The sequence below is a fragment of the Bos grunniens genome, chromosome 7 (genome assembly GCF_055505025.1).
Source record: "Bos grunniens cultivar Pamir isolate PY7600 chromosome 7, Bosgru_T2T1.0, whole genome shotgun sequence".
Lineage (NCBI taxonomy): Eukaryota > Metazoa > Chordata > Mammalia > Artiodactyla > Bovidae > Bos > Bos grunniens.
Genome location: NC_141171.1, coordinates 27,480,386 through 27,504,138, shown reverse-complemented (window position 1 = coordinate 27,504,138; position 23,753 = coordinate 27,480,386). Strand labels below are relative to the sequence as shown.

The 23,753-nt window shown below is 38.8% G+C and overlaps 1 protein-coding gene across 3 annotated transcripts in view; it reads left to right on the top strand.

Annotated features, from left to right (window-relative positions):
* Positions 1-2,974: 2,974 nt before the first annotated feature.
* Positions 2,975-23,753, top strand: part of GRAMD2B (GRAM domain containing 2B) — a 121,196-nt gene continuing 100,417 nt past the window's right edge. Inside the window, exon 1 of one of the 3 annotated variants that reach the window (XM_086410552.1) lies at positions 2,975-3,234. In XM_086410552.1, the coding sequence (XP_086266678.1) occupies positions 3,107-3,234 (128 nt within the window). In that variant the 5' untranslated portion in view covers positions 2,975-3,106. The remainder of the gene's footprint in view (positions 3,235-23,753) is intronic. The other 2 variants (XM_086410553.1, XM_086410551.1) reach the window with 2 other exon arrangements.

Here is a 23,753-nt window from a genome sequence, read left to right as displayed (position 1 = left end):
CCCAGGTCCAGACGGCTTCACAGCTGAATTCTACCAAAAATTTAGAGAAGAGCTAACACCTATCCTGCTCAAACTCTACTAGCAACATTTTTAAGACTGACCATAGGTAGCTCATATCAGGAAGTGGAATTCAGTGGAAAAGCCATGACTGAATCCTGCCTTCAGACAAGTGTAGGTTGCCCCCTCCCACCAGCATCTGTGGTTTCACACTGACAAGTTCTAGGGAGGGCATGAGCGCTCCACTTTTCTGCCACTTTCTACAGACTTCTACGGCCCCTCTCCCCGTCATGGTTTTACTTATCTTCTGGGTCTTGAAGGCATTTGAGTTTGTGACCCATGCTCTAGAATTTCAGCAAATCTCTGACACAGTTTCTTATAATAAGGAATGAACTCAATATCTTACGTAAGAGCTCAGTCAGTACTGTTTCCACTACTTCAGGGCTGCCTCCCGTAGGCTAGTCATTGCTGCCTCTATGAAACAACCTTAACACCAGGTGATGGCAGTAGTGAATCCATGCATTCCCTTCTGCTTCCAAAGCATTACGATTTACTGCTTTCCTCCCTCTTTCATTGGTTAGTTAACTTTTCAGTTACTTATATTTTCTCTTCCTAGCTACGTATTGGAGCAAGGACCCATTTCTTTAAATATTTTTTTATCACTCACTGCAGCTAGCATGGAAACTTGCTGATAAAATATTGTTGATTGAGTGAATATTAAGAAATCTTCTCTATTTAAAAATATGTCCAAAGACTGACTGCTGACCCTAGGACTTCTTCCTTTTGAGACATTTTGTCCTGAGTTAAGCATTGCCTCCAGTTAAAATCCAAACCAGCCTAGGAAACAGTAACATTATGTTTAATTAGTTGTAGTATCTGTGCTGATGAGACTTTTTTATTTATAAGGAGCAGAAACTACCTTATAGGTTGCTGCTATGATAGAAGTTTGGTAATGGATTTTTTTTTATTGAAGTATATTTGGTTTACAATGTTGCCTTAGTTTCAGCTGTACAGCAAAGTGATTCAGGTCTTATCAATAGATTCCTCTATTACAGGTTATTGTGAAATGCTGAATATAGTTCCCTGTACTAGACAATAGGTCCTGGCTGTTTATTTTACATATAGTAGTGTGTATCTGTTAATCCCAAACTCTAAATTTATCCCTCCCCCACATTTCCCCTTTGGTAACCATCAGTTTGTTTTCAATGTCTGTGAATCTATTTCTGTTTTGCAAATAAATTCATTTGTATCATTTTTTAGATTCCACATATAAGTGGCATCATATTTGTCTTCCTCTGTCTGACTTCATACGATAATCACTAGGTCATGATTGGTTTGATTAATCCATCCACTTTAGTATAAATTACCTTACCTAACATCTTTCTAACATAACTGCAACACAAAAGGGGTACATAAGGGGAAACATAAAGGGAAAAAAAGAAATATGTATACTGCACTATTAAAAAAAAATTAGGAGGGAAGCTGGGTGCAATGCACTGTCAGAATTGTAACAAGACAACACTTGGAGCCAGGGTGACCACCTGCTTTGGTTTGCCCAACCCCAAGAGGTTCCTGGGATGTGGGGCATTCAATGCTAAAAATTAAGGATATTCTGGACAAACTGGGATAAACTGGTCATTTTGGTAGGCACCAGTAAAATCCTACTGAAATATACACTTTGTCTAATAATTTCAAAAGTATGCTTAGAGTCAGTACTGCACACAGAGATGCAAAAACCTACCCCTGACCGGTTATCAGCTGGTTAGAGCAAAGTGCTAACAAAAGCAAGGCTAAAGGTTTGATTTCCCAGGAAACTTTGCTCTCTTCCGCTATCGGAATCTGCGCACTTCACTTAAGGCAGTCATTCTCCAATGTCACTGACTAATCACAAAGGGAACAGAAGAGAGAGAATATAGCTCCTTTGAACTAAATCCTTCCCTGCCACTAGTAACACTGGTGAAAACCTGATGTTTTTCTTGTGAGGAAACATTAAGTGATTGACGATCTGAAGATCATCACACAGTAAATTAATTTTCCCTCCTGCTATTAGTGGGTTTCCCTGCTGGCTCAGGCAGTAAAGAATCTGCCTGCAATGCAGGAAAACTAGGTTTGATCCCTGGATCAGGAAGATCCCCTAGAGAAGAGATTGGCAACCCATTCCAGTATTCTTGCCTAGTGAATCCCATGGACAGAGGAGCCTGGCAGGGTACAGTCCACTGGGTTACAAAGAGTCGGACAGGACTGAGCAACTAACACTTTCACTTTCACACTTTTAGTAGGGTTCTAAATAACAATAATGATAATATGTAGAATATTCTCCAATATGATTTCCTTCTAATCTTGTGAGAGACACATTGTTGATATGCTTGGCAGGATTGGGATCACCTGTGGTTAGACAGCCAGCATGCAATGAATGGAGTCTCAGCCTTTAACTCCTAGTGTTTTTTTGTTTGTTTGTCTTTATTGTCATCACCGTTTTGATACCAAGTACAGTTTTCTATAACAGCAAAATACATAGCCTGAATGTTGAAGCTCCCCTAACTTTGAACGTATCACTTCCATAAGAACTCTAGAGCTCTCCAGGTCCCAGAGACTCAGCACCACAGCACACAGCCTCCTGTGTGTCTTACCAAACATGGGCTAGTTATTTCCTATACGTGTAAAGGTGTCAAGCACATTCCCTGCCCTTTTGATCAGACTCGGGAGGTTAAAGAAAACATTTCTGCTTTTAATGTTTCGTTACTGCCTGTCTCTGCATCTCGGTCTTTTAAGTCTTTGAGTTTCCATAGACGTTTCTGCCTAAATCCAGAGTCATATGGTGTTCCTATTAGTAAACTGAAAGCTGAGTCTGCCAAACATGTTTATTTCTCCTTCAGAGCAAATGTGGGTAGGATGAAAACCACTCCATGTTATACTTACATGTTACTCATTAACTGGCTTCAAAAAAAAAAAAAAATCACCTCAGCTAGATTAGGAGTCATGTGAAGAAAGAGCTTCCTGCAATGCAGAAACCGAACAAGGCTGAAACTCAGAGATTTTCACATTACTGGGGAGCTTCAAAAATGAGCCCTTGAGTTTACTTCTTGAGTTGGCGATTGACAAGTGTACAATGGTGAAGAAAAGGCTCTCATCAGGCAATGATACAATGTTCCGGTCTGAGATTCCAGGCAGCCCAGGCAAGTCCGGTGCAGAGGCCCAGAACAGCATTCCTGACAGCCCCGGCTCAGTGTTTCTCAGGTGGGTACATCCTCTCTGCCCACCCCCGACCCCATGGCTTTGGCCACCCAACAGATACTGCTTGGAGAGCTCCTTCCTCATCCCCAAAGGGAGGATTCTGCCAAAGAGAAAGAGAGGGCACAGCCCAGACCCCTGGGCTGGTAGATTTTAAGGGAGTACCTAGCAAAGGATGTGATTTGTTGAACAAATAGAACTCTTATCACCATGAAGGGACAATAATCGTTGTTGACTTGTTAGCACTATTTAATACGTACCGGAAAACTCGCCAGCTATGCGGTTACTTGATTCCTGACCCACTCTCAGGTTCATAGTAAGCGAAACCAAATTGTTGTTGGTGGTGGTGTGGTGGTTGTTGTTTGGTCGCCAAGTCATGTCCAACGCTTTGAGACCCCATGGAATGTAGCACTCTAGCTTCCCTGTCCCTCACCATCTCCCAGAGGTTGCCCAAGTTCATGTCCATTGAATCAAACAGTTAAACCAAAAACCTCCCTTTGCTGTCAAAATTATGGTATAAGTATCAGAATATGCTGTGTGCTTAGTCATTCAGTTGTTTCCAACTCTGTGTGATCCCATGGACTGTAACCTGCCAGGCTCCTCTGTCCATGGGGATTCTCCAGGCAAGAATACTGGAGTGGGTTGCTATGCCCCCCTCCAGGGGATCCAACCCAGGGATCAAACCCAGGTCTCCTGCATTGCAGGCAGCTTCTTTACCATCTAAGCCACCAGGAAACCCAAGTATCGGAACAGTAATTATTAAAATATCAAAACAGTTTCCTTCTTTGGAGCTTTCTAAATTAAATGTTAAAATAATACTGGCTGTGGTCTGGTCCTGCTACTTACTGTAAAACGATTTATAGCAGCTTTGACTAGATTCAGAACATATCTTTTTTAGCTATAATTGTTAATACCTACATGAACACCACTCTGATAATTTATATTTTTAATGAAAATTCATTTATCTACTCTTCATTCATTTGTCTCAGAATAATTCTCCAGCAACTTATACAATGGGGAAACCAAAAATCCATTACAAGAAAGTTTTTCATCCAACTTTTTTAAAATTGAGGTTTAGTTGATTTACAAAACTATGTTAGTTTCAGATATACAATGCAATCAAATTTTTACAGATTATAACTCATCCAACCTTGGTGTAAATTTTTTAATGGAGGTGATGTTGGTCTATAATATTATGTTTCATGTTTATAACATTTTATTTCTACTTCTATATACATTACAGCATGCTAACCACCTAAAATTTACTTTCCATCTAATGTAAATGTTAATGTAACTTCCATGTAAAGTAATCAAGTCAAGGTAGAAGAGGAACCTCCACGTCTGAACTTCACTTTTGCATAGCACCGTATCCAAAAAGTCAATCGTCTGATTTATTTTTTAATCATTTTAAATCATTTATGCAAAAAAGTACTCAAAATTATAGCTTTTAAAAATTAAACAGAAAATAAAGAAATCCCACTAATAGCATTCACATATTAGACTGTCAGTTTAGGAAGACAAATTCATTTTTTAAAAGTTTTTGACATCAAGAGCCTGAATTTACATAAAATGTTTCTCAATACATCTATTTAAAGTTAGTTTAATTTTTTTATCCATCAATAATATAAATCTACCTTACTTGCATTATAATTGTTTGAATAAGAGTACAATTCTAATTGAAAATGTAAAACTCTTGGATTATTTCCATATTTTCCTGAAATTTGTTTCTTTAATTACTTTGCCTACCCAATCCTTCTTTTACATTGACTGTAGTGCAAACTCTTCTTGTAACTCAAGATCTAAACAGGAAAAATTAAATTAAATGTATAAAACTATTAAAATGTATAAAATATGCAAAATATAATTTAAGTAAATATAATACATATGACTTAAATAAATATAGATAAATGGAATACTAATAAAATAAAAATCTAAATCAATCCATATTTAAGACATTTTTAAAAGAGCCCAGGCCTATTTTACCTGCATCTTTGAATATTCAAAATTAAATCTATATATTAGTATATGTAAGGGTTTTTTTATGTGTATTGGAACCTATCTTAAAACATTATTCATACCTCCGAATATTTTGGCTCTAGAATTTTAGTCTAGTTGAAAGATCTACTTAACATATTGTGTATAAAATCTTTTAAAATAATTTTTTGAAGCACTCAGTCATGTGTTGGTTAATTATTTGAGGTCAAAAATCAGATAGAAACCAACAAGGACCTACTGTAGAGCACAGGGATCTATACTCAAAATCTTGTAGTAACCTATAAGGAAAAAGAATCTGAAAAAAATATACGTATACATATAACAGAATCACTTTGCTGTACACCTGAAACTGACACAACCTTGAAGATTAACTATACTTCAATTTAAAAAAGAATCAAAAAAGATAAACACTTTCCTTTACCTTCTAAATAAATGTTGGGAATTTATGTGGCTGTTGTATTATCCCATTATCTTTCCCATGAACTAAAGCTAATCAAATGTACCCTCAGATCAACAAACTACTCAAACAGACACATAGAATTTATGCAGTTTTTTTCATTCAATCATTCAGTTCAACAAAGATTTATTGACTAAGTATTATATGCCAGGCTATGTGGAAGACATAGCAAGTCCAATCAAAAGCAAGATAGACCTAGTCCCTGTCCTCATGAAAGTTATGAGTTTAACATTGAACATAGGCAAAAAAAAAACAAAACACTATGAATTAATGCATATATACATGCATAATTTAAATATTAATGTATTATTATAGGAAACAATTACAAGGCAGAGATGGAGAATAAGATGGGAAAAACTACTTTAGATGAAGTGGCTAGTCAAGGACTCTCTGAGTGATATTTAGGCTGACTTTGAGGATGAAAAAGCCAAGCACAAAATTACTGGAAAGGAGCAAGTTGCTCTGAAGTGGAGAAGACATGTGTCCTGAGGAACCACAATGGGCACCTGATGAAATCAGATAGACAAGCAGAGGATAAGGAGTTTAAAATTCTACTCTAATTGATGTGGGACACCACTAGAAGATTTAGGGGAGTATCATGATGTGATGTTCCTTTTTGCCCTTCTCTGGATATTTCCTGTTTGTTGCTCATTCAAGCAATGCTCCATCTTGCCCAGGTGTCCGTCGTGTTGTGCAAGAGTGTCTCCAAGGTTCCTACCTAGGAGAGGAACAGTGGGGCATTTTATGGACATGATTAACTTTACTCATTAAGTCAAATTCCATTTCAAAGTACTGTGTCATTGATGCTACCACCAGCAGTTATTCTGCTTCATCAACATTGCCATTATCTAAATTTTCATTTTTTTCTAATCTGGAGGGTGTGAAATGGCATTTCAAAATAAACGGTTTTAATGTGCATGTCTCTTATTAAGACAAGAGAAGCATCTTTTCAGTATGTTTATTGGTCATTTTCATTTCCTCGTCTTTTAAATTACTGTTTATGAATTTATGACCCTTTGGGGAAGCAGAAATGGAGAGAGATTACTAATTTTTCCTTATTTTTAGATAGCTTTTGAAATACTCCCAATACTGATCTTTTGTTAGCTTTGTATGTTGCAAATGTTTTATTCCAGCATATGACTTGTCTGTTCAAGTTGCCTATTATGTCTGAGCTCTTATTTTTAACTTATTAGTTTGCTTATTTTATTTTTTTATTGAAGTATAGTTGACTTACAACATTTCAGGTGTACAACATGGTAATTCAATACTTTTATAGACTGTACTCCATACAAAGTTACTATAAAATATTGACTATATTCCCTGTGCTAAACATTACATCCTTGTCAATTATTTATTTTATACCTAGTAGCTTGTACCTTTTAATCACCTTGACCTATTTTGTCCCTGACCCTACCACTCTCCTCTCTGGTAATCACTGGTTTGTTCTCTGTATCTGTGAGCCTATTACTGTTTTGTTATATTTTTTTTAGACTTCACGTATAAGTGAAATCATACATTGTCTTTCTCTGACTTATTTGACTTATTTCACTAAATGTAATGTCCTGCAGGTCCATTCCTGTTGATGACAAAATTTCAATCTTTTTATAGTATATGAGTAATATTCTGTTGTATATATATACCAAACATTTATCCATTCTTCTGTTGATGGACACTTAGGTTGCTTCCATATCTTGACTTTTATAAATAATACTGCTATGAACACTGAAGTGCATACATCTATTTGAATTAGTGTTTTTATTTTCTTTGTATTAATATCCAGGAGTAAAAATACTGAATTGTATGATAGTTCTATTTTTAAGTTTGTGAAGTACCTCCATACAGTTTTTCATAGTGGCTGTACCAATTTACATTCCCACCAACAGTGCATGAAGTTTCCCTTTTTTCCATAGCCTCACCAATGCTGGTTATTTGTTGTCTTTTTGATAATAGCTATTCTGACTGGTTGTAAGGCAATATCTCATTTTCTTAATAATTTGCACTTTCTGTAATTTAAGAACTCCTTCCACTCTGAGGTTATAAGAATGTGCTTGTGTATTTTCCTCTAAAAATATGTTTTCTTTCAAACTAGGATCCTTTATGTATTTGGAATATATTTTTGTTTCTGGTGTGAATTAAGGCATCATCTAATCATTTATAGGGATAATGAATTCTTCCCTGGTGGCTTAGACCATAAAGAATCCATCTGCAAGGCAGGAGACCTGGGTTTGATCCCTGGGTTAGGAAGATCCCCTGGAGCAGAGCATGGCAATCCACTCCAGTATTCCTGCCTGGAGAATTCTATGGACAGAGGAGCCTGGCAGGCCACAGTCCAGGGGGTCACAAAGAGTTGGACATGACTAAGCCACTAAGCACAGTACAGCACATGTATTTGGAATTATTTTTGTTACTGCTGTGAATTAAGGAATCATCTAATCATTTATATGGATAATGAATCCTCCCACCTTATTTATCGAACAGTCTTTCCTTCCCCATTAATCTGCAATGCAGCTCTATCACACGTTGCTGTCTTCATTACTGTCACTTACAAGGAAAGTTTTTTATCTGATAAGACAAGACTTCTTACCTACTTCAGAAGTGATTTGCTACTTTTGACCCTTTGCTCTTCCATTTAAATTTTAGAATGTGGCTTGTCAAGTAAAGATTTATTTTAAAAGTTGAAATTGCAGAAAATCTATTGCTCAATTTGAGAAAATGTGACATTTTATGGTGTTCAATATATCTACTCATATACATGATGGGGCCTCCATTTATTACATCTTTAATATCCTTTGATAAAGTTTTAGAGAATTCTTCACAGAAGTCTTGCACATCATTTGTTAGACTTATTCCTGGGTACTTTACACCTTTGTCGTTTTTGGAAATTTTAATTGCATTTTATTTTGTTGATGTTGTACAGAAATATAATGGAATTTCTAAATGGATCTTATGTTCCACATTCTTGCTAAATCTTATTAATGTTAATAATCTGTAGACTGTGTTTTTTGTAGACAATAATATTATTTGAAATTTAAAAAATTTTTTTACCTTTCTGAACTTTAGTCCTTTTAAATCTTTTTTATTTAATTATACAATAAGAAACTCCATATAATGTTGAATATAAATAGTAATTCCAGGCTTTTTCATTTTGTTCCTAATTTAAAAGGGAATGCTTTTATTTCAGATTTTATCAACTTTTCTGAGGTTAAAGAAGTTTCCTTCTTGTTGAGGTTTTTTAAAAGGTTGTTGAAACTATTGAGTGCTTTTCCGGCCTCCACTAAGATAATCCTCATTTGAAAATCTCTGGCACTCATAAAGCATATAGCACTTCATCTGAAGTTCATGAGAAGTCATCATTTCCCAAAACACAGAACACTGGAAGGTCTTGAAAAACACAAATTGCTTTAATCTTCATAAATAGACTGGAAAAGGCTTGGATGAATTAACAGTTCAATAAACTAGTCATTCAGCAAATAAAAATCAGGTATTTTTAAATTAGTTTTTGGAGATTTACTATACAAATTAGCCATTAGGTCTATTGCTTTTAAAAAATGTGTTTCTCCAAAATATTTCATTTTAGATTGTCAGTCTATTTCCATTTTAGACAAAGATGAAAGTTGCCCAGTGAAGCTAATGTGTTAAAAGGAGCGCCATGGGCTTTGGGGGCATAAACAAGGGCCAGGATGACAACAAAAGAGGGCAAACATGGGGCAGTTCCAAGCTGGAATGTGAAACTAGGATGGACCCAGTGCTGGGCTATGGTTTGGGGAACCACTCCAGGCTGCAGTGGACGATGAACTTGGTAGGTTCAAAACAGCCTTGAGTCACTTTCACTGTGTCTCCTCGTAGTGGCTCCAAAGACTCTGCTTCCACTCCTCTGCTCATCAGCTGTCATCAATGAGTAGCAGAGGAGATGTTGACCCTTCTTCCTTTCCACTCTCCCCTCCCAAGAGCCTTGCTTTTTCTTAGCCAGTCCCATTTCTGCAATTAGGGAAACGATAGAAGACTATTTGGTACTTGAAGAACAGGAACACAATAGATACTATACCTTGATCCATTTTTACTAGGTAAGCCCCATGGCCTCAGCTCCTGTTCACAGGAGTTGTAGAGTTAAGAGTGATATTTAGAAGCTAAAGGGAGGTTGATTTTTAGGAAATGGGCTTCCTTCTGCAGGAACAGGGGTGAAGGCTAGCAATCAAAGAAAGCAGGACTGTGTTAAGGGGAAAGATAATAGTGTCCTGAGTACGAGGCAAGTATTTCAGTGAATGGAGTGAGGTGAGGTGGGGTCAGGTGAGCAGGTGAGGGCAAGATGGCAGGATCAGTGAACTCTGCTGGGCCTTGGGGTACAATGATGTAGTAGAAGTTAGAATGAGGAGGTGACATACAGAGGAAGAGGCCTCTTTGATGGAACAGTTAGAATTTTCCAAGAAGAAAAGAGAACTCCCCAGCACTAACATTGCCAGAAGAGGAGGGACCTACAGTCTCCTTCCCAAACTGTGCCAGACACTTTTCCTACTGTCTAATGATTCTCACAATACACATGCTCAAGCCTATTACCAGGCTTTTGTAAAAGGAATAAGTCTGAAAATTCCCATTCATCTTTCCAGATACACCTCCTGAAAGGTTTAGTATAACATCAAAGCTCTTCCCTTGCCCCCTTACTTCTGCCCTCAAAACTAGAAGCCTTTTCTTATTATCCCATATTAACTATGTATCAGAGTGTATTGTCCAAAGGGAAGTATTTATTATAAAACCAAAGAAGCTTAATCTTATACCTTCACTTATTTGGGCCCTTCCAAGGCCCTGGGAATGTCCCTAGCAAGATATTCATGTAGCTGTACATTTTAATAAACTTTTCAGATAATATTTTAACTACAATTATAATTGCCTTCTCTTCACTCCAATTTTCTCTCTGTTACATGTCCCCTCCAGTCAGGTAGCCAAGGGCATTTTTGGCACTGTGAACTAAGGGGAAGTTGTTTGGAGATACATTTAATTAGAGATAAGTGGAATATATTTATGGGATTTGCCATCATTTCTATGTTTATCACTAGTCCTCCTGGCTTCCAGGAATACTCCACTAAGCAAATTCACCTTGCTTGGTGACACAGAAGTGCAGGAACAGGGACTACACTGGTGGTCCAGTGGCTAAAACTCTGTGCTCCCAATGCAGGGAGCCCAGGCTTGAATCCTTGTCAGGGAACTAGATCCCACATGCCACAACTAAGAGTTCACATGCCACAGTGAAGATCCCGCATGCTGAAACTAAAACCTGTAATGGCCAAATAAATAAATAAATGTTAGAGGGAGAAAAGGTGCAGGACCCAAGATGATACCATCATATAAACATGTCCTACAAGTGCCATGCATCAGAAGCACGTAGGTAATAGAAGAGAAATTAAGTTGGAAATGTACAGAGCCAAAGGTTGTCTCCGGCAAGGTCTTCCCATCATCACACATGTAAATTGTAACTTCTGGGTTCTGTTCTCACTAACACCAAGTCAAACCAGAAATTCTCTCTCCTGTTATGACTTGATGCTTCATAATGCAGCTGATATAAGTATACCGAATTTTATTTATGCTCATTGCACAATTTGTCAGAATTCTTTATGGAGCACAAACCCAAGGTAATACTAAAAGCAGCCATTGTGTCTGTGTATCACATAGTACATCTTGCTGCTGCTGCTGCTGCTAAGTCGCTTCAGTCGCGTCCGACTCTGTGCGACCCCATAGACGGCAGCCTACCAGGCTCCCCGTCCCTGGGATTCTCCAGGCAAGAACCCTGGAGTGGGTTGCCATTTCCTTCCCCAATGCATGAAAGTGAAAAGTCAAAGTGAAGTCACTCAGTCATGTCCGACTCTTCACGACCCCATGGACTGCAGCCTACCAGGCTCCTCCACCCATGGGATTTTCCAGGCAAGAGTACTGGAGTGGGGTGCCATCACCTTCTCCGCTTAGCGTGACATTATCAAGAACAGGTTTGAAACTGTCTGAAAATGTCTAACCTGTTGATAAAACTCATGGCTTCCCCGGTGGCTCAGATGGTAAAGAGTCTGCTGGCAATGCGGGAGTCTCAGGTTCAATCCCTGGGTCAGGAAGATCCCCTGGAGAAGGAAATGGCAACCCACTCCATAATTCTTGCTTGAAAAAAATCCTACGGATGGAGGAGCCTGGCAGGCTACAGTCCATGGGGTTGCAAAGAGTTGGACATGACTGAGTGACTAACACTTTCAATTTCAAACTTTTTCTAGAGAAAAGACTGTATTATCTCTAATTGAAAATTACAAAACTTGTGTCATATGAAAGGATCAACAAGTACCAGTTAAAAATAAAACAGCATAGAATATGTCAGGCAGTTAATTTATAAGAGTGTTACATTAGTTTTTTGGATTTGGAGATATTGATGGAGTTTGTCAGCTATTTCTAAACTAATAACTTGACTTCTTTTCTCTTTCTAAATATATATTCCCTTTCATGCCTAATTTTTTGTTCCTAATTTCTCTTAAAGAAGACCCTAAAGTAGTATAAGCCTTCGATCCACAAACTCCTGATACACTCCCGATTGACATACTCCTGATTCTAATTGTTTCTATATCTGTGTTCTCCAGGAGATCTGAGCCTTTTGGTCTTAAAACTTCATGGAAATCTATGGATATGGATAAGTTTAGCTTAAAGTCCCACTTTCATTAAGAGTTTTTTTGTTGTAACAGATTTTTAAAAGTCAGACTCATTTCCATGCCTTCATCTCTTTCCTTCCCTCTCTAGCTCTCTTTCCCTCCCTTCCTCCCTCCTACCTCTCCTCCATGTTTAACCAAATAAAACCAGCCAAGGGTAACTGATGTGGAAATTCTAGGAGTTTCCTCCATGTGTATCTATGTGGGGCTGGATGAGGGAGATTGAAAGCCCTGCCAAGAAGTACATAAGTAATGAGTAACTGTTTCTACATAAGCCAGCAGTAACAATAATAGTCTCCTCTATTTGCACTGTGGCATACTCATGGGAACTTTTTAGAGATATGACCTTATAAACTTTGGTGGCTTTTTCCTGTGATAGATGGATTATGGTTACTCTCTGTGTTGCTTAGGTGAGGAAAGCAAGTAACAGAAAAGGAAGAGAAGTTTTATGTTGTTGCCATATGGCAAAACTGAAGCAGTGAAATGAGTTCATGCAGTGAATAGGCAGCCAGTTACAAAAGCAAAATAGTTATCCAACTTCATTAACCAATTTATTCACCTGGCTTGGCTCCAATTATTTGGGTTACTTCCAAAAATCAAATCCAAACTTCAAGGGTCATTTCATTCAGTTTCTTCATGGTGATTTTTACAACCCCAGAGGGGACACTGGTTTCTGAGACAGGCATAATTCTCTGTTTGAAAAAACTAAGTTAAGAAGACTTTTCTGGGATTCTGATTTTTACATTTAGTCCTTTTATGATCCTGTGAGTTTCAGTTAAATTTATGTTAAAAGACAATGGTATTTGCTGTATGTACTTTTGAGCAATAACAAAAGAACAAGTATGGTGGGTAATTTCATTTATTAGAAAGTTATAGAATACTTTCTAAGACCTCTGGGTAAGGATGCTCTGTCTAGGGAGTATTGCCTAGTGTACATCTGGTTTCATCACTTTCTAAACTGTGTAATTCCTCAGTGCCTCACTTTCCTCAACTGTAAGACAGAGATAATCATAGGATTGTGGAGAGTATTAAGTGAGATAATACAGAAGGTGCTTGGCACACAGCAAATGTTCTGACACTAGCTGTGATTATTATAAGGCAATGGGAGAGTAATAATGGTGATATTCACTTGTCACCTAGAGCTCTTAGAGGCTAGGAACACATCCTTGTCTCTGTATCCCTAGCACCTAGCACAAAGAAGAAACTCTATGATAAGGAGAGACTCCTGTGGAGTAAAGAAATGGCTAAAGAAGGGATGGGATGGGGAGGGAGGTAGGAGGGGGGTTCAGGATGGGGAACACATGTACACCCATGGCTGATTCATGTCAATGTATGGCAAAAACCACTACAATATTGTAAAATAACTAGCCTCCAATTAAAATAAAAAGAAAAAATTAAAAAAAAAAAAAAGAAAGAAAGAAATGGCTAAAGAGTCAGATCCTATTTCCAAGGGACTTCAGTTTCTGCTGGAGACAGACACACACTCAGACAACCATAAAGGGTAGGGAAGGTGCATGTACCTTGAAGATTATTGACTGAACTCTCCAAGCTATAATTTCCCACAGCATGTTTCCTGTTAATCTCAATGTTGCAATACTTAGATCTAGAAATAAACTACACATTCGAAATGTTTGTGGGACAGAATAAACTTTTCCTAATGTGGAAGTCTCACAGCTGCCAGGATGATCCTGGAGGAAAAGAAACTTTTACTTTATTCCCTCCAACAAACCCAAAGGGGCAGAACAGGATGCCAAGAACAAGCCTCACTCCAAGCGTATGTGTTCAGTCATGTCAGACTCTGCAACCCCAAGTAGCCTGTCAGGCTCCTCTGTCCATGGAATTTTCCAGGCAAGAGTAATGGAGCGGGTTGCCATTACCTACTCCAAAGGATCTTCCCAACTCAGGGATCGAACCCACGTCTATTGAATCTCCTGCTTTGGCAGGTGGGTTCTTCACCACTGTACCACCTGGGAAGCCTTTCTCACTCCAACCATGCTCCTGCAAAAGGAAAAAGAAACTTGGAAGCAGGAATGGTCGTATCATACGAGAGTGTTGATTTATCTCTGAGCATTGTCCTTTGGACTGTGAGGAGGGCACTCTGTGACCCGGTCGGCTTCTCTGTCACATCTCTTGCCCTGTTTGTATCCCAGAGAGATTACATTCCAGCTACACATGCTAATTCTGGGCCTTTGAACCTTCTTCTCTGCCTACAAGAATTGGACACAACTGACTGACGAACACACACACACTGCCTACGACACACGGGCAGAGTAAAGTCTGAGCTGTCTTTCAAAGCTGGACCAGGTACCACCACCTTCAGAAAGTCTACCCTGACCTTATCCCCCTTTCTCTGGACTTACATTGTACCTTTTGTTTACTTTCATTACTGCATTTATCACACACTCAATCTTACTTGTTGTTAATATCTCTCTTCCTTACACTCTGCCTTTTATTCCTAACCAATCACTTGGCACAGTTCCCGGCCTAAGCTAAACAATGATAAATGTTGGATGAATGAATGGTGGTGGGCGATGGATACATAAGGAGCTCCCCTGAGTTGACCAGAATAGCTGACCCTTGCTGGGGTGCTGCTGACCACACCCCAGGAAGGCTGAGGAGGAGCAGACAAGTTGGTAATATGCTCAGCGCAGGGAGAGCAGCTAATGGCAAAGTCAGATGACCTCTCAGATCTTCTGACTCCAAGTCTAGAATCTTTTCACTCTCCCACTAATTTCACTCTTCTAATTCATTATTAGGTCTCAACTGCTATTTGCTTCACTATGGTCCCAAATGCTTTACCCTTGCCATTGGAGAGAGAGAGAGGAGAAAAGTACACAACTGAAAGGCTATGAGGAGCAACACAGGCTGAAATTCCTGTTTCCATAAATATAAGCTTAATTTTACCTTAATTCTACACTGAATTAATTTAAGCTTAATAAGCTTAATTACTCTAAAACTCAATTAATAAATATAAATAATTTAATACACATTGGTTTTTAGTTTAATAAATAATCCCTCAGAGATGCCTCACATTTTCATAGCTTCATGCCTCTGTGCCTGTTTTCTCTCTGCCTGGGATAGTAGTTCTCTCAAGCAATACTTAACCAACAAGTATTTTGCATTTTTGCAATATCCTGTTGGCTACACAGGTTGGCCCAGCGTATTCAGTGGGCGTGGGGACCATCAAGGGGGAGAAACCCAAGAAAGGGAGGGATCACATGAGACCATCGTGGAGGCGGGGCACCTCAGCAGTTTGTAGATGACACCAAAACTACTACATATTTCTAATCTGAACAGTAATATATGAGGGAAGGGCAGGAGCCCTGGAGTTACTCAGACCTGTATTTGAATCACAATTCTAGCACTTACTGCATTACCTTAGTCTAGTTACCTAATTTTACCAAGCCTCAGTTTTCTCATCTGTAAAATGGGGCAAGCAGCACCTCTTAGGACTGTTTTGAGGATTAGGCATGTGCAGTGTGTGGCAAGCAGGGCACTCAAGAACTGCTGTTACAGTGACAAGGTCGGCGAAGTGTTACTATAGAAATACAATCAGTTCAGTTCAGTTCAGTTGCTCAGTCGTGTCCGACTCTTTGCGACCCCATGAATCGCAGCACGCCAGGCCTCCCTGTCCATCACCAACTCCCGAGTTCACTCAGACTCACATCCATCGAGTCAGTGATGCCATCCAGCATCTCATCCTCTATCGTCCCCAAATAGGAAGTCATAATCCAGACACTGAGTCAAATCTTAAGAGTTCCACCCCCCGCCCCAATTTGTTTTATTATCCGAATAGGATTTCCCTTGATAACTCAGTGGTAAAGAATCCACCTGCAATGCAGGAGACCAGATTCTGGGTTGGGAAGACCCCCTGGAGAAGGAAATGGCAACTCACTCCAGTATTCTTGCCTGGGAAATCCTATGGACAGAGGAGCCTGGCAGGCTACTAGTCCACAGGGTCCCAAAAAGAGTCAGATATGACAACTTAAACAACAACAATAAGTAATACCAAAAGTCCATGTGCCCAATACACAGAGAACAAACAATACCAAAATGTCAGAGTTTGGAACAGAGAAAGGTTTACTGCAGGACCATGAAAGAGACAGGTCACTTATGACTTGAAAACCCCCAAGCTCCCTGAAAGTTTTCAGCAAAGCCCTTTTGTAATAAGTTTTGCAAACTTTTTGGTGTCACATCCTTCATTCTTGAGTTCGGGTCATGGTCAGGTAAGGATGTTCCCGTAAATCTCTATCAAATGAATGTTTTTCTCTGTTCTGACAAGAAAGGGCAAGATTCCAAGGCATAGTTTTCACCCTCCAAGGTCCCAGTCCTGGCTAAGGAGGCAGATATCAGTTGGCAGCTCCCTCAGGGCCAGGTTCCCAGACCCTGTCCAGCCAACTGGCCCTCAGGTCCTCAGGCCACCCAAATGATGGGAGCCAGGTCCCGAAGACTGCATCTTAAGCAAACGGCTCCTGCCATTAGGTCGCAGAGGCAGGGATCGGGGAGAGGCTCCACCGTGGCCCGACCAGCCTTGCTGAGGGCTCTAGAGCCCTGCAAAACATAGCTCTTAGCCTGTTCCCTGGGCCCGCCACCCCCAACCCCCACCCACCACTCACCTGGTGGCCCAGAGCCTGTGAACTGGAGGGTCTGGGGTAGAAGGCCAGGAATGGCCTCTTACATTGCTCTCTGTATGAAGACTGCCACTTTGCGCAGGCCCACCATTGATTCAATGCACTCGCTAACCGGCGGCTCTTTGACGGTTGCTTGTGGGCAAGTCCAGCTGCGGCGCTGACCAATGACTAAGTAGGACCACGAACAGTCCCCCTGGCTCAGCGTTTAAGACTCTGCCTGCAACGCAGGAGACCCGGTTAGATCCCTCTCACTTTGACTTTCACAACCGTTGTCTGGTAACAGGGTAGGTAGGGGCTGTTGCACGGGTGATGCACAGGTGTGGATGTTTGTTGCTCAGTCGTGTCCGACTGTTTGTGACCCCATGGACTGGAGGCCGCCCGGCTCCTCTGTCCATGGGATTTCTCAGGCGGGAATACTGGAGTGAGTTGCCATTTCCTTCTCCAGATCTTCCCAAAGTCAACTAAACAATAAAACAATTCAATGAGAGCTAAAAACAGGGGGGTAAAGTAGATGAAGCTAAAAAAAAATACTTTTTTATTTATTTGAAACATGGAAACACTTGAGAATTTAAGATTCAAACTTGAAGAGCCAAGCAGCTGTCAAAGTATTTCATTTCTTAATTGTGACTGAAGTCCATGTTATGATGGTCTTAGAAAAATACGAAATAAGAATTAAAAAAAAAAAAATAATAACAACCGATGCTGGGCTAAGTAGTTTCCTCAAAATTACACTACTTTGTGTGGAGGCAGGGGGCAGGGAGGGATGTGATTATCTCTAGGGAAAAAAAAAAAAGGTTCAAAATGTCTGTGTCACATGAAAATGAAAGGTTTTCCCAACATTGCTACCAGTTACAAGGTAAAACAATGTTCTATACTCAGGAATTCGACACTTTGGGCTTTGAATTTTGTTGTAAATTTGTCCAACAATGTTCTGTACTCAGGAATTCCACATTTTGGGCTTTCACTTTGTTGTAAATTTGTCCCAGCTTAGCTTCTTCTCCAGTAAAGTAACACTAATGACCCTAAGAAAAGAAGCTTCTTTGTGTCTGATACAAAATATTCTTTCTTAAAATTCATCTGCTGAAAAGAATAGTGGAAAGACCCCTAACAGGCTTCTGTGACATAGAGCAAATCACTGACCCTTTCTTCTTCCTCATCTCACAAAATGGAGAGATCTGTTGTGAATAAAGTTTTTCCAGACAACTGAGAAATTAAAAGGAGAAAAAAAAATCAGATGAGGTGATATATAAAGTTTAAAATTACAAGATCCTTCTGAGGAAAAAAAAATGTGAAGTACTCTTTTGGGGTATTTTATTCTTGTGGAATTTTTTTCAAATTTTATTTTAGTTACTATCTGAAGTGGTGCTTTATCATTTAGGCTAATTAAGCTGAAATTTTTAGGGCCTATCAGAATGAAGCACTTCTAATTCAATATTCATTCTTTGCACCTAATTTTGTAGTGCTTCTGAAAGAAGTCCTCCATATTGTTTAGGCTTTAGACCCTACAAAACTGAGCCTGCTGTAGTTGCTGAAGTTTTCAGTCAAGACTAATAGACATTATCATCAATATTTCATAAAAGCAAAATGGGAAATAATCTAACAGTTTAAAAAATCTATGCAGGAAGCTATTGTGATGGTATGAAAGGGTATTTGCAAAATTGGAAAATATGGAAATAAAACGTATTCCCTACACAGACATACTTTGAAGGAGACCATTCATACTGTCATACAAGATGACCACATTATATAATCCATATATACTACAGTATGTGACATATGCTTAATGTAGAATGTAATTTTAGAGTAAAACATAAAGGTGGTAACATCTTTAAAAGAGAGAAAGGAGTTATCAGATCTTTTATTTATATGCATTATTATATCCCACATCTGGGGAGTTTTGAAGAAGTAGAGGTTCCACAAATCCAAAAGCTACTCTACTAATAATAATTCTTCTCTGAGTTAAGAAGTAGCGTAGGAGAGTAGTTAAGAAGACCAATTCCTCAGCCAGATTGCCTGGGAGCCCACCTCATTTGAGTAGCTTGTCGTGTCTGTACTTCATTTGCCTCTCCTATTAAAGTGGGGGAAGGGTGATAGTGCCTACTTCAAAAAGCCATTGTAAGGATTGAATGAATAACTGGATTTAAGTGCTTAGAAATCTGCCTACCATATATAAGTGCTACCTGTGAACTTGTATGCTCAGTCATGCCCAACTCTTTGCAACCCCATGAACTGTAGACCACCAGGCTCAGCTGCCCATGGAATTTTCCAGGCAATAAATGTTACTTAACACACCTTTGGCTGATTTCTAACTTTGGCTATCACCTCACAAATTGCTTTATCAACTTTATGAAATGTTTCATCTTATCCTACTGTCGTTCTCCCATTAATGATAGCATGTTGCCTCTAGATCACCTACTGAATTGCCAAATTTTTAGTCAGAAAGAATGTGTTATTCATCTTTGTATCCCCTTAAGTTTATTGGCTAGTCTTCTGGCCTTATTAAGGATGGAAGTAATCACTAAATATTTCTGAATTGCAACTTAACAAGTGAAATAGAAAATCGTGTGGCAGAGCTTAAATGTTTCACAGCATAGGATTATTATGGGTTTTTTCAAAAGGGTTTTTAATATTTGCTAAATTTTCCACATTAAGAAGTATAATTATGCCAATTACTGAGCAAGAGTTGAACTTTTCGATGATGAATAAAATAACAAAATTTTAGGTCGAGTTGGTTAAACAGAAGATATTAAAAAGCTTCTTTCTCTTAAGTTATCAATAAGATATTTCTACTGGAAACTGCCTCATTTATTAGTCTAACTGCCACACAGGAGAAGCCTATTAAGATGGTTTTACTTTGAACTTTCCCCAATACCTGGGTTTTTCATAATAAAACAGAGTATGTTTTTATGCCCTAAACTACTCTGTTTATGTGAGCACTAAATGACTGGGTTAGTTCTAAAGTGATGTTGTAAAGTATGGAAAATATTTAACGGAAATATTGAGTGACCATTCTTAAAGTCCCTTACCTAAGTGACAGGTAGAGAGTTTTGTTCATTTCATAGTTGTATAAATGGCCCTAAATTAATGATAAATAATAAGAAACACATGCTGATGCTGACACCACAGTTTTTTGGGTCTAGGTCTCTCCTTTGGATCCCAAAGAGAAATAGCTTTGTTTATTCCTGAATTCAAAAGAAATAAAATTATCCCTACTGTGTGCCTATCAGGTTTTTCCATAGTGCTGGAAAACTATATAATAATAAGCAAATCTGCAGTTCTATGTAGTTTTAGCAGCCTATCCAAAATACACAGAAACAGAGTGATAGCTCTACTTCTACTGAGTAGTTCTTGATTAGGTCCAGGCTCAGTTCCACCTTCTCCTAATAAAAATGACAATAGACTAGTGTATATTAGATACCTCCTATGTGCCAGGTACCACGGTAAACTCTTTTTGCAGTTTAGCTAATTCAAATTTCACAATAGCCTTATGAAGTAGTAACTACCCAATTTTGCAAATAGAAAGCTGAAGTTTGGAAAATTAAGTACTTATATTCCATGACAGATGAGTTGGGCTCAATCTTTAGATTTTAGGCGCATGCTCTTTCTATCTCGCTATACTCTAACCCCTTCCACTTTTAATCTCCTTCCATCATGGAGTAGCAGTACTGGCTAATGGGTGTGGACATTCTAAAGTAAGTGGGGTGATCTAAATCCCCACCAAAACTGGAGAATTAAATGTGACGCCAAAAGCCTAAGTTACAAAAGAAATAATAAATTGGACCCCATCAACGATAAATACCAAAGACCATCAAGAAAATGAAAACAATCCACAGAATGAAAGAAAATATTTATAAACTGTGTTTCTGATAAAAGTATAGCATCTGGAGTATATAAAGTATATACTCCAGTATATAAAGAATTTCTTACAACTCAATAATGAAACGACAATTCATTTTTAAATGGGTAAAAGATTTGAGTAGCTTTTTCTTCAGAAAAGATGTATAAATGTCCAATAAGAAGTAATATGGTGATCAACATTATCATTCACTAGGAAGATACAAATTAAAGCCACAACGAGATGCCACTTCCCATCTAGTAGAATGACTATACTCAAAAAAGAGAAAAAAACAAGTGTTAGTGAGCATGTTTGAGAAACTGGAACCCTCATACACTGTTGGGAGTGTAAAATGGTACAACCACTTTGGAAAAAATTTGGCAGTTCCTCTAAAATCTAAACTTAAAGTAGCTGTGTGACCCATCAATACCACTCCCAAGTATATACCCAAGATAACTGAAAACACCTGTCTAGGCCAAAACTTGAACATGAATATTCATAATAGCTAAAAAGTGGAAAAAACCCAAATGCCTATCTATTGATCAATAAAATGTGGTATATCCACAAGATGGAATATTATTTGGTATAAAAAAGGAATGAAGTACTGTCACACGTCACAACATGGATGAAAGAAGTTAGTGACAAAAGACTTCATCATTCTATTTATATGAAGTGTCCAGAAGAGGCAAATCTATGGAGACAGAAAGTAGAATAGTGGTTACCAAGGGCTAAGGAAAAGGGACAATGGGGATTTACTACTAATGGTGACAGGGTTTCATTTTGAGGTAATGAAAATGTCCTGGAATTAGTGGTAACAGCTGCATAACTCTATATAATGATACTAAGACCCCTGAATCACATAGCCTTCAAAAGAATGAACTTGATGGTATATGACATATATCTCAATTAAGCTGTTATTTTTTTAAATGCTAGTGAAAGATTATAAGAAATCATTTATTTTTTTTGCAAGTTCATATTCTGTAAGTATAAAGTATGTAAATAAGTTTTCCATGACTGATGAATTGGCTTGTGCATGCATGCTCATATCCGACTCTTCGTGACCCCATGGACTGTAGCCTGCCAGGCTCCTCTCCCCATGGAATTTCCCAAGCAAGAAAACTGGAGTGGGTTGCCATTTCCTACTCCAAGGAATCTTCCCAACCCAGGGATCAAATCTGCATCTCCTGCATTGGTAGGTGGATTCTTTAACACTGAACCACCCGGCAAGCTCTTTAAATTGGCTTCCTGACTTTTAAAAGGAATGACATGTTTTTACTGAACCAGAACTTCTAGATCAATATTTTCTTTATTTGACACTTAACTTTTTAAAAATGCTTCCCTTTTACCCTTTCACCAGAATTGTGTAGCATTAGGATAGGAATACTAGAGTACTATAAGAAAGGGGTTGTGTCAGAGGTCCCCCAGAACAGCCCACACTCAGAGATTCATATTGCAGGGAGATTCTTTACCATCTGAGCCACCAGGGAAGCCCCAGAAAGACTCACAGAACTCAGCATATGGTTGTACACGTGGCTAGGATTTATTACAGTGACATAGTAAGTTGGGCCATAAGGGGAAAAGATACTGGTGGAGTCAGGAGTCTGTGTATAGGATTCCTAATGCTCTCTCCCTCCCTGGGTTACAGGGAATGCATTCCTCCCCCAGCAACAAAAATGTAGCAACATGCTTATGATATTTCTGCCCAGAGAAGCCCATTAGAGATTCAGAACCCAAGGTTTTTATTGGCAGCTAGTCACTTAGGCACCCTCTGCCTAGTTCATACTCCAAATACAAACTCTCAGAAAAAAAGGCAGATGATCAGAGAATTCTATGGTGGTCCAGTGGTTAGGACTCGACACTTTCACAGCTGAGGGCTTTGATTCAATCCCTAGTTGGGCAACTAGGATTCCACAAGCTGTGTGATGCAGCCAAAAAAAGGCAGATGATAGGCATAAATTATATTATCTGTATATTCTAGGCTCAGTGAGGTGGAGAACAGTGGAAATACCCCAAAATCCAAATTCCCAAATGCCAACTACGAGTCAACCTTGCAAACAGGTCTTTCTTAGAAGTCTCAGACATGCTATGTTACCTCATCTCTGCACAGGAGTGGAAAATGAAGATCTCAAAACCAGCATCCCATGAAAATAGATTCTTGAGGGAAAGAGGAAGAGGATCAAGAGTTTTGAAATAGACTCAGAAGGATTTCAGGGCCAGGGGGACACTGTAAGCTTTGGTTTTCAAGTCAGAAGTCTATTGACTCCACAACCTTGGCAAGAAGATTGATTCACTAGTCTTAGGACCACTTAGGCCTGATCACTTTGAAGTAGTCCCAGGAGTTTCTAGCTTAAAGTCCTGTCTGTTACCACCATCATGGCCTTCCACTCTCCAGCCTTCCAAGTGAAAGTAAACCCCTGTTCCTTTCTGGGCACCTACATGTTCCAACAGAAAGAAGAATGTCTGAATTACAAACATTCTTTGATTCTTACCAAAAGGTAAGAATGGAATGCCCTGGCATTCCATAAAGAATCCTCACAGATGAACAGATGCTGAAATGGTTATCAGTAAGAGCAGAGTTCATGACACACCCTTGGCATACTTATCAGCCCAGCAGTTCTTATTAGCCCAGATGTGATCATCAAAGATGTAACCTTGAGGAATAAGCCCTATGCAGAAGGGCTCCAATTTAGTCCTTTTCTTTCCTGCAAATACTGAATAAGAATAATCTTCTATCTCATGGAAGTGTAGAACAATCTGTTGGCTGTTCCCGCTCTTTTTGGAACCAACTAACACCATAAATCAACTAGAATACGTCTAAAAAAGGAAGTGAAAGGGAAGTGAAAGGGAAGTGAAAGGAAGTCTTTTTTCCCAGGGCAATGAATTTCTATTACATAAGAATTGTTTAACTTTGACCATTGAGTTACTAAATATATCAT